Genomic DNA, 12,433 nt, shown 5'->3' with positions numbered 1-12,433 from the left:
ATAAGAAGAAATTAATTTGCTGTGTATGCTACCAGTGAATACTAATGGACAAAAATAATACATCAGATTTCTATTACTTTTGTAAGTGCACATGAGCATTTTGTATTTCATGTATTACCTGTTTGGGCTTGTACAGGATTTACACATGCATTTATCTGGTAATAATTTCATCTTCACACATGTGAAGTTGTGAGGATTAAATCAGTTAAATAATGTGAAAAATGTAGAATAGTACCTGGTAATGTAATGTAGTAAGTGTGGTTAAAACACTGACAGTATTACTACATGCTTTGTATTTCATACATATGTAGCTTATTATATATAATATGCGTATATGGTTTCAGACATAGAAATCTCACAGATGTGAGACTAATCGCCTTGTGAAAGAATGCCCGTTCTTAATAATGGTTATAAAATCCATCATTTTCTTATCCATGGAAAGTTAAACTCTTAGAAGTAGATGGAGCAGAACAATAATAGGAAATGGAATTTAAACTTCTCTGAGTCATCTACTGCCAACAAACTGAATATATTCTTCATTTTACCTTTCCTTGGCTATACATTTATTTATTTATTTTGTGCTGGTTGTTTTGAAATTCATTCTTTTCCACCCACATCACCATAACTCCAGTGTAAATGTGCTCATTCATAAAGAAAGGTCAAAGAAAGCAGCAACTAAAACTTAAAAAAAAGCAAGTGTCTTAAACTTTACCTTGAATCTAGAGCAAGTTGTATCTTTGATTCTGAATAAAAGGAGGTAATTGCGTTGAGGCCATTTCCTTTCATTTCATTTCCTTCTTTTTCCATATTTAGTGTTTTTTTAAATACAAATTAAACATTAAAAATGTAGTTTTTGGAAAACAGTTGGTTAGTTTGATTGTGCCAGAAAAGAAAGAAAAATGTTTTGCAAACACCTTTTTTCTGTCTGTTTTAAGAATAGTCAACATTTCGTTCAGACATATAAATTAGTTTTCTCCACATAGGTTCACATACTCTATTGATTAATTGCCTTTCCCAGTGGATTCTTTCCTTCCTTTGTGGTTCACCTATGTTTATCCCTTAGTTATACATTTTAATATTATGTCCCTCCTCTCCCCTTCATCCATTCTTTTCCCTGTCTATCTCAGAGCCTTCAGGAAGCTCGGTTTTGCTGCCTTTTACAATGGCTGCTCTTCTGCTGCCCTTCTGGAATGGACAGGAAATAGATGATAGCTGATTCTGCCTCTTCTATTTGATATAATCTTGATTTTCTTTCTGTTGGTTTGAGGAAAGGAGCAATTAAAATCCGTTATCCAATGGTATAGTGCCTCATTCGGAAACAGGCCCCAAATCCATTTATTTGAAAACTTACAGCCAAAACTTTACATATTTTGACTTATATAAAAAGCACTCTCAGTTTTCCCTTTATTTTAAGTTTTTAAGCCAAAAATACAGGAATAAAGCAACTTTCCCTTAATGCTAGAGATGAGTCCTAAATTGTATTATATTAACATCGAGCAACAGTATTTTTATAGCTATTTGACAGAACAGTATATTTAAATTTGGAAATGTAGCCATTATACTGCCATATATTTAAAATCTCTGTAAGGTGTCTTTGTATGCATATTTAAAAGGGGAAATTATTACCTTATTGAAAATTATGATTTCTTTAAATTTAGGCAGTAATGTTGAAGTCCTCATGAGTGGCAATGTCAGGTGTTATAATATTGTGGTAGAAGCCATGATAGCATTCCCTATCAGTGAAAAAATCCAAGAAGTGAGTTGCTGCTTGCTCCATAGGCTTACATTAGGTAAGTTATAATTCTTGGTTAATTTATCGCAGTCTATATGATGTAAGTATATATAGCATACATATGCTTATGTTTAAGTAAATATTGACATACACTGGATGGAAATATTGTAAATTAGCAAACTGTTCTGCCATTCTTAGGTGGAATTTTAATAGGAGTGGCAAAAATAAAAGTGTGCAATATGAGAAGTCTTATCGCTGTTATGCTATATTTAAAGTATTATTGTGTAAATAGTTGATACATACAAAAAAATAAGCATAACATATAGAAAATGTGAAGCACAGTGCAAAAGAACTCCTCACCCAACTTAAGTATTAGTACATTACCAGTGCTGGTAAAGCTACTCTGGGCTCTGCCCTTCTTCCACTTTCTCTACAGAGGTTAACACTCTCCAGAGTTTTGTGTTAATAAACCTTTTGCTTTCTAAATTAAATTTTACTACATTCATTTATCTCTGTAAACAAAATTGTTAACGTTTGCTTGTTTTTGCTTGATAAAAATGGCATCATGCTGAATGTTGTCTTCTGCAAGTTTTTAAAGACTATTTTGTTTATAAGACTCATGAATATTTTTGCATATAGTTGTATGTAGTATTCTATGATGTGAGTATACCACAATTTATTTATCCATTTTCCTATCCACGGACATTGGTTTATGTCTTGTTTTATGCTACTACCATCTTTCTTGCTATGAAAGTGTAAAGGAAGGTGAATATCTTTTCAAATATTTCTTTGCTATTGGTGCTTCCTCTTTTTGTGGAGTACCTGGTTTGCCTTTTTCTTTTTTTTCATGGTATAGTCTATCTTCTTAAAAATTGATTCTTAGTTCTGGCTAATAATGTTTTGGTGGTCAGTTATATGTATCGAAAATATTTTGTCTTGATTGGTGAGCTGTCTTTTTATCTTCTTTATGTGGTTTTTGTGGTATAGTTTAATTTCATGATTAGTTGCTTTGTGATTTAACCTTTTTAATGTATTTTAAGAAATCCTTCCTTTGCCTAACATAATAAATGTATTCCACATTTTATCCAAAATTTTTCTAATTTAAGCATTAAAGTGTTAAAATCTGTTTGGAATTATTTTATACAGTAGGAATTCAATTAACCCCCCCATTTATAATATGGAGAGCACAATTTATTATATGGTTCAGCCATTTCCCAGTAGTATCATATATTGAATATATGTATATAATATGTATGTATTATTTATAGGTTTATAACATGTAATATATGTATTTCTGTTTTTGCTGTTCTGTTGTGTTTGTTGATTTGATTTGCCTGCCTCCATATCAAACTGTTTAAATTATTATAGCTCTGTAAGTCCTGATATCTCAAAAGCTAATAGGTAAAGTCATTATATATTCTTCTTCTTTGGTTACAGCTTGGCTTTTTTCATGGGCCTTTACAATGCCATATACATTTTAGAATTAACTTGTCCAGTTCCTTGGAAAACTCTATTTGGATTTTGATTAAAATTATACAGAATATATGGATCAATTTAAGAACGGACAACTTTACATTATAATTTTTTCCATACAAGTCTTGCACATCTTATTAGTTATTTCTAGGTACCCTATTTTTGTTATTATAAATGGTATCTTTTTTAAAATTGTATTTTTGAACTGTGTATGTGTAAAGAAATGCAAATGACTTTTTGCATATTAATCTTACCTAAACTCTTATTAATTCTAAAAAGTTATTTATAAATGCTCTTAAGTTTTCTGTGTAGCAGTTATTTAATTTGATTTCCTTGTCTTCTTGCATGGCCCACAGTTACTAGTACAGTGTTGACTAGAAGCCGTGATAGTAGGCATCCTTGTCGTTTTCTTGATTTTAAAGGGAATGCTTTATATTCTTCTATCCAGAATAATGCTTATTTTATGGGGTTTTGTTATTGTTATTGTTGTTGTTAATCTTGGTTTTTTTTTTATTATTATTATTTTTTTGCGGTATATGGGCCTCTCACTGTTGTGGCCTCTTCCGTTGCGGAGCACAGGCTCCGGACGTGCAGGCTCAGCGGCCATGGCTCACGGGCCCAGCCGCTCTGCGGCACATGAGATCTTCCCGGACCGGGGCACGAACCCATGTCCCCTGCATCGGCAGGCGGACTCTCAACCACTGTGCCACCAGGGAAGCCCCAATCTTGTTTGTTTTGTGACAAGTAGCTTTTATCAAGTTAAGAAGTTTCCTTCTGTTTCTTGTTTGCTTTTATTTTAATATGTGGGCTTTTAAAAAAGAATTATGAATATTGAATTTTATCAAATATTTAAAAAAAATTTAAGATCATTTGTTTTCCTCTTATCTTGATAATATGGAGAATTAGAATTGCCTGTACAGGTTTTCTAACAGTAAGCCACTTTGTACTCCTATGATAAATTCAACTTGGTCATTTTATTAGATTTTTTATATATTTATAAAAAAATCTAAAATATAAAAAATTTATATATTTATTTTCAGATCTGCCAGGTAACTTTTGACTGACTCTTATTCACTCTTCTCTTCCCCTTTCTCTTTTCTTTTATTCTAATTTTATTTATTTAATCATTAATACATAGCTATCTTGTGTTCTGTATCTGATAATTCCAATATATGAAGTTCTTGAGAGTTTAAACCTACTGCTCCTGTGCTGACTGCCTGTCTGTCATGGAGTCTTGTTTTCCTGTATGTTTGTGAGTTTTTCTTTGATTGAGTTTAATCTCTGAGAATCCTGAGGACCTAAACATCTCATCCAGAGATGTTTGCCAGAAGCTAGGGCACAGGACTGACCTGGGACCACTTTAGAATCTTTTTAAGATTCAAACTTGAAGTGGGAGACTCTGATTGAGCTACCCTCCTTTGGAGAGAGTACAAGGCTAGTCTGATCAAGGCTAGTTGATCACAGTGACTCATACTTTCCCACATGGCTACTCTGGCTTGACCATTTGCTTTCAGCTCACAGTTCTTGTTTCAGCTCCTTGTTGAGCCTTCCCCAACTCCCTCAATACACACCTTGGAGATTTCCTTGATGTTTTTGTGAGGAGAACAACGCATTAAAAAGTAAATGGTTGGTGAATAGTAAGGCAGGATCCCTAACTGTTGGAAATTGGTTCCGACAACCTTTTCTAAAAAGGATCACCAGAAATGTTTTGTGCAAAATCAGGATTATTATAATAGACATTTGACTTTTCATCACTATAACTCTGGGAAAAAACATCATTCATTTGAAAAAACTCATTTTTATGTTTTTATTGTAGCAACTTATATTTTTACTTACATAAATATGGCTATATCCCCTGTATTCAGAATTTGTATAATTCTGCAATTGATTTTAGCCTTAGGAATATTCCTAGGTAGTTTCAGTTAAAATGGAATTTTTATAAATTGAATTCTAATTTGCATGCACAACTTCGGTTTGTTTCTTTCCTTGATAAGCATTTATTGAATGCTTATCATTTGACCAAAACTGTGGAGATATGAAAATAATGTCTTATTTGCACATTTCTTTCATATTTTCTAAAGTAGTTTCATATACAATATATAATTTTTTGATCCTTGAAACAATCCTGGGAGATGTGATATTTTTATTATCTCCATATTTACAGATGAGGACCTATTTTAGCAAGTCTGTGTGTTTTATTCAAGATCATGTAGTCAGTAAGTGGTAAAATACAGAATTTCTGCATTCATAAGCAAAACAAAGCATTTCTTCTAAAATGTTGTAGCCATTTACTAGTTTATTTCTTTTATCAGGTGAGAATTTTACTCATATTTTCATGAAGAAGCACACAGTTGTACAAGCTAGCTGATATCTGGTAAAGTTGTAAAGTAATTCAAAAGTTGATTTCTTAAATCTAGGTAATATAGTAGCACACTAATATAGAATTCTCTATTTCATGTTCTACGATTTACCACTCAAGTTAAAACTTGCATGACATACTAAGAATGTGAGTTTACCGTAATCCTTTAAATGAGCCAGACGAGGAAGTGGTTTTATTGTCATGTTCAGGAAATGGTACTTGAATTTCAAATAGGTCTACAATAGCACATTAAGGGTGGTTGACATTATACTGTTGAAATTAAATAAACCATATAAACTATTATAAGTTTCATATTGTTCTGTGACATTTTTTGAAAGTAAAAAGTCATCAAATTGATCTTTTTTTGGCCGCATCTCAAGGCTTGTGGGATCTTAGTTCCTTGACCAGGGATTAAACCCAGGCCCTTGGCAGTGACAGTGCAGAGTCTTAACCACTGGACCACCAGCGAATTTCCTCAAATTGATCTTTAGTTAAAGGTACTTTCTTAGTGACTAGAGAATTTATTGTCCCTGTTACTGTTTCAAAGAAGCTGAATAAAACTTACTTCTTCCTCATAATTAAAATAAAAACCCAAAGTCAGTAAATAAATACTAAGCATTTTGTCAAATTATGAAATTCAATTATGGGGTTAATGCATTTAAAGGCCTTATATAATTTACTATATATTTTCACATAAATTAAATATAAATGAAAATAGGGTAAGGCCAGTCTCACTGATGTTTGCTCAGAGTCACACAGTTTTCAGTGGTAGAGCAGCTGTTGGCAGTGGCATGGGAATAATACTAGGGAAAAGGAGGTGAGACAGCCCAAGTTTAGATAAGCTGGTAAAAGTGGAAAAGAACGCTTTTTGAAATGACCCTCCAAGACGAGAGACCACTAAGGGCTGGGGAGTATGTCAGCTTAATGGGTGAATACGGAAGAGGCATGAACATAAAAAGATGTTGATAAACAAGAGCTACCCCTAGTTAATCTGCCTTTTGATTTTGAAGGCTTGATTGATATTTAGTGTGGGCTTTAGGCTTTTCATGGTATAGAATCTTTTCCAATTCTGGCTGTGTGTCTCAGGGATCATCTAATTACACATATAGCTAACTAGGAGTTTCATTCTTACTCCTAGAAGGAAACTTGGTGACTGTTAATGAGTTACAGATAAGCTAAGTGGAAGGAGGCACATATTTTTGGACTGTCATTTACAAGTGTTTTCCTTATAAGGATTTAGATTTCTATATGACTATGAGAAGAATGAGTATAAAAACGTAAGGGATGTCTTCCTGGGTTGGGTTAGAGGTAGTAAAATATTCTCATATTTTTCTTCTAAGATTATCATAGACAAGATCAGGTAATGATAAGTGTGCCAATGGGTTTTCTGAGCACTATTCTTTAAGTGAAAGAAGGCTGTTTCAGCAAAAGCATTTAATGACAAGGAAGGTTTTTTTCCCCCCGTCTTTTAGAAGGCAGGAAAATTAAGCTGTTTTGTACACTCAATATTGTAGTGTCATGAATAACAGATACCTCATTGTTTTAATATGATGATGACATGAGAGGGAGTCAATGAACACAAGTTAATATAACTCAAACATTTAATTTTTTTTTTGCCCAGTCAGTTCCGTTGTCTAAGCAAGATAATTGAATGAGTGCGTAAAATAAATTTTCAATACTTTATGCAATCCTCTTAAGCTATTTTAATTAAAGTAAATATATGTTTTAATGTCATTAAGAATAGTCATCACTACTCAAATTTGTTGATTTAAATACTGTTATGTGATTAAAGGTAATTTAAGTTCCATGGATGAGAATTTCCACTAATATCTCACTTAAATTTCAGGTAATTTTTTTAATATTCTGGTATTAAACGAGGTGCATGTGTTTGTGGTGAAAGCTGTGCAGCAGTATTCAGAGAATGCAGCATTACAGATTGCAGCACTCAGCTGTTTAGCTCTCCTCAGTAAGTAACTTAACTAACAAGGAAATTCTTACAGGTGCATTTTATCTTGAATATTAACATTATAACAAGAAAGTCATATGTGGAGAAGGAGCCCTTAAATGCCTTTTCTGTCTTAATGTAACTCATTGTCCAATAGATGATACTTTCAAGGGAACTAACAGTTGTGGTAAGTACATCCTTCCCAGTTCAGATATCAGTAAATACATCCTTGATTTAGCTTTATTATTAGCAGTTAACTTCCTTAATTAATCTTCCTCTAGCCTATTAGTTTTGTTTGGTACCCTCTTGCTCATTTGGTAATTTATCTAGATGGGGTAGCAGTATGATGAAGTGTGTAATATATTAAAAAGGTCTTTTAAATAACCAGGGCCACTACTAAAGAATACCTCACTCTGTTGATAATGTTTCAATATACGGACTTAGTTGGTCATTCAAACTGTAAGTAAGTTACATGTTTACATTTTTTCCAGCTGAGACCATTTTCTTAAATCAAGACTTAGAGGAAAAGAATGAGAATCAGGAGAATGATGATGAAGAAGATAAATTGTTTTGGCTGGAAGCCTGCTACAAAGCATTAACGTGGCATAGAAAGAACAAGCATGTGCAGGTTAGACTCTTTCATAAATTTGATAGTCTTTCAAAATTGTTTGTTCAATAATTTATTTTTTGACAGTTTTCTTTTTTTCCTTCCCTAATCCAGGAGGCTGCATGTTGGGCCCTGAATAATCTCCTTATGTACCAAAACAGTTTACATGAGAAGATTGGAGATGAAGATGGCCAGTCAGTAGTTTTGATTCTATATGATAGAAAATTTCAGTCATATTTTTAATCAATCCACATGAAATACCATAACTGAAATTTTTATTGTTTGAAATATTTTTGATGTAGGCATTTATGTTTTAAGTGTTGCCACAAAATACTTGTGGATGTATATTTTGATCCCATTGCCTTGGATAGTTAGTAAAAGGTGATTTGTTTGAGAGTTATTACTGAGAGATTTAGAATCAAGAGTCATTCGGTAAATTATGAATCATCAAGAAAGAAACTTTCAATTTTCTGGCTAATCATTTAAAATGCCATATTAATTAATCTCAAGTGATAGGAATCAGAGAGCAATCTGTGACCTTTTCTGTTGTGGTTACTAGCCAGCAGGTTGTCAATATCAGGAATTAGATGTGCTTAGAAGCCTCCTATAGTGATTCCCCACTTGGTGTAGCAGTGTTGAACTCTCTTCTCTTGAGAGGGTTATTTGTAGCTGTCAGCTCTTGAGGATGCTTTCTGTGGGAGCACCATTTAAACCTTGTAAGACCAGTCATCTCTCCCACAGATACACGAGTTCTGAGTACATCAGATTTGTTTCATGTCCATGAGCAACTGCTTAGATTTTTACTGTTGGCTCTGCATTTTAAATTTTGAATGACTTACTTACCTTGGAAATTTAAATAGTAATATTCTGCATCTCAAATCCTGACAGCCTGTCAGCAGAGTGATCTACTGCCAATCAGAAGGGAATTAATGACACAGATGCTATTTATTTAAACATCTATTTTGAATGGAAACAGTAAATTTTGAAAAATATATGTTAAACCAGCCTTCTAATCTGCTTTGAGCAATCTTTTAAAGAAATTAGGATAAGGTTGGTTCATGTTGCAGTTTATAAATTTCAGTTCATAGACACTAATTCCTCAAAATCCATAGGAGATCATTAAAATAAATACATCATTAAAACATATTTATGCTCTACATTAAAAATTTCACTTTGCTTCATTATGACTTTTAATTTTTCATTTCTTGCTTACATCATCTTTTTCTCACTTAATCTTTTTACCCTTAGCACCTCTTTATATATCTGCTGAGTCTTTTATTTTCTCCGTCTACTGCTTATCTACTTTGAAGAAACAGAAATACTACTTTATTAGTAGTTCATGGATTTGAATATAACTTTTAAATACAAAACTGTTTAACTGTAATTCACTCCTGTGAGTAGAGGTGGCATAAAATATTGTTTATCTGCCCTTATTTGTTGTTAGAGAGATTAGATAACAGTAAGTGAATGTTTGAGCTAATTATTAAAGAGATTACTATTCATATTGTGGTTGAATTTGTGAAAGGTTCCCAGCTCACAGGGAAGTGATGCTCTCGATGCTGATGCATTCTTCATCAAAGGAAGTCTTCCAGGCATCTGCAAATGCATTGTCGACTCTGTTAGAACAAAATGGTAAGAGATACACCATATTTTTTAATAAAAAGAAACACGTTTTGTGGTATTTTTTAAATTATAAAAGCAATATATTGTAAAAACTTCAAATATGTAAATTATACATCTAATATATAGATATATTGATATATAGGTAAAAGGATAAAGAAGAAAATAACATTTTGATGTTCTTCTGGACTTCTATGTATGTACTTACACATGGCATATACAATATGCTTTATATTTTTTGGAGAAATGGGATCATATAATTTTTTATAAACAAATTTTACATTTCTTTTTTTGTGTTGATAAATGTAAATTCTCACATTATTGTTTTTAATGGTTGTGTAGTTTCCCAATGTATGCCTATTTCCTATTTTATAGTCCAGTTTCTTGTTGATGGACTTTTAACTTGTGTCCAGTGGTATTTTTTTTGGATACCTATAATAATCGCCAAATGGTCACTTTTTCCCCCCAGTTTCCTTTATACACTCTTGTTATTTTATTAGGAATGCAATGGGTGGAGAGATATTCACCATTATAAAATCTGCTAAAATTGTCCATTATAAAAATTAAAAAAAATAGTCCTTTACATGTAAATCTTATAGCTTTGCATTATTAAGGAGAGAAAAATGGCTGTTATACCTTTGGAAGAACACTTGAGGTTTAAAACTGAGTCTCAGGCTGCTCTGATTCCTGCCCTTATAAACAGGAAATACTGCCAGAAAATCTTGGGAGAAAATTCATCATAAAGGCATTGGGACTTGGCAGCTCTTGAAGGATATTTTTGGAGGGAGAAAAATAGAGAAAAACACTGAAAGCTTGAAAATAAGACCAGTGTTAGCATCAGCTTTTAGTAGAGAACCTGGTTAGAGTGAAAAGAATAAAGAAACCTCCTCATGCATGTTTCCTTACACTATTATTTAAGTCAAATCAAGAGAAAAATCACTTCTTTGTTTTCCTCCTTTCTCGCTCTACCTCTCTGACGGCACTGAAAAGGCCATCATAAGAGGCTTGGGCTGGCAAGAGCCCTGAGGGATAGCCAGGGGTTGCCTTCAAGGGATAATGAGTCAGAGCAGGAGTGGCAGAAAAGGAAACTGCTCTTCTTGAGTCACCCATCCTCTACTGTGCAGAGATCTGGATGGGGATCTCACTCTTGAAAATGAGCACTGGCCTTGGCTGTTTTTTGTGTGAGGCCCCTTAGAGAGGAGACAAACCCTTACCATGTACAAACCACATTGTGTTGGTGTTGTAGTTCTTAACTCCCTGGATATCTTTGATATGTCAACAAAACAACCATGATTTTGTGAGATTTAAACTGATTCTTTTTTTTTGTTGTTGTTTTTTTAAGAAAAGGATTACTTTATACATATTGACACATACATGTAAGAATCCTGGAGACATTAGCTAAAGCTACTATAGTAGTACTCATTTCTGTAATTGGTCACTAGGTCGTAGTTGGTGTGTGTGTATGTGTATATGTATATATATTTAGTTAGTATCTATAGTTTCTGTTTTCATCTCCTCATTCCATATTTCCCATGTCCTCCGCCAGAACTTCAGTTGCTCCTGGTTCTGGAGTGACCCAAACCTTCATCCATGAAAGGTCAAAGTCCTCAGTCATACTGCTTTTTTTGGTTGCTGTAGTTTTCTTTCTTTCTTTTTTTTAAATTTTTAAAAATTTTTTTTATTTTTATTGAAGTATAGTTGATTTACAATGTTGTGTTAGTTTCAGGTGTACAGCACAGTGATTCAGTTATACATACATATATTCTTTTTCAGATTATTTTCCCTTATAGGTGATTACAAAATATTGAGTATAGTTCCCTGTGCTATACAGTAGGTACTTGTTGGTTACTTATTTTATATATTATAGTAGTGTGTTGGTTGCTGTAGTTTTCAATTCACTTTTACTGTTGGGGATGCAGGTATCAAGAGGCTGCTAGAGATTACCTTGGATCTCAGATAGTCTTCCTCACCACCATTGTGTAGCAGTAACCTGTCTCCCCTTGGTAATTGGATCAGTAACATCAGCCAGGAGAGTAGCTCCTTTTTTAAACTGGTGGTTCAGTTCATAAGTAGTTTAAAGTGGCCAGGTAGATGTCACATGCTCTGATTAGGTGGAACCATTGTTGTTTCCCCTGATGAAAGCTTATCCTGCTCCATGCAAGACAGTAGTATTTAGGTTGGAAGATGTATCATTTTTACTTTTTAAAATACTTTTTCTTGTGCTTTTTTCTTCATTTTTATTGAGATATAATTGACATAAAGCATTGTATAAGTTTAAGGTGTACAGCATTATGAAATTATTAGTACAATAAGTTCAGTGAACATCCATCATCTCATATGGATACAAAATAAAAGAAGAAAGAAATGTTTTCCTTGGGATGAGAACTCTTAGGATTAACTCTCTTAACAACTTTCATATATAACACACAGCAGTGTTACTTATATTAATCATGTTGTACATTATAGCCCTAGTACTTATTTATCTTATAAATGGGAGTTTGTACCTTTTCACCACTTTCATCCAATCCCCCCTTCCACCCCTCCTCCAGCTTTTGGTAACCACAAATTCCTCTTTTTCTATGATTCTGTTTTTGAAATATAATTGACCTGCAACACTCTGTTAGTTCCAGGTGCACAACATAGTGATTTTATATTTCTATACACTACAAAATGAGCAGCATGGTAAGCCTAGTTATC

The 12,433-nt window shown here is 33.1% G+C and overlaps 1 protein-coding gene across 4 annotated transcripts in view; it reads left to right on the top strand.

The window, feature by feature from the left end:
* The window catches only part of LRRK2 (leucine rich repeat kinase 2), a 157,176-nt gene that overhangs the window by 14,519 nt on the left and 130,224 nt on the right, over positions 1-12,433 (top strand). For all 4 annotated transcript variants that reach the window (XM_030835385.2, XM_030835384.2, XM_060306159.1 and 1 more), the window contains exons 7-11: positions 1,659-1,790; positions 7,411-7,530; positions 8,001-8,137; positions 8,231-8,310; positions 9,642-9,748. In XM_030835385.2, coding sequence (XP_030691245.2) covers positions 1,659-1,790; positions 7,411-7,530; positions 8,001-8,137; positions 8,231-8,310; positions 9,642-9,748 — 576 coding nt within the window. The remainder of the gene's footprint in view (positions 1-1,658; positions 1,791-7,410; positions 7,531-8,000; positions 8,138-8,230; positions 8,311-9,641; positions 9,749-12,433) is intronic.

This window comes from Globicephala melas, chromosome 10, assembly GCF_963455315.2.
Source record: "Globicephala melas chromosome 10, mGloMel1.2, whole genome shotgun sequence".
NCBI classification, from domain to species: domain Eukaryota; kingdom Metazoa; phylum Chordata; class Mammalia; order Artiodactyla; family Delphinidae; genus Globicephala; species Globicephala melas.
Note: the sequence above shows the minus strand (reverse complement) of the source record. Positions and strands in the feature narration are given on the sequence as shown.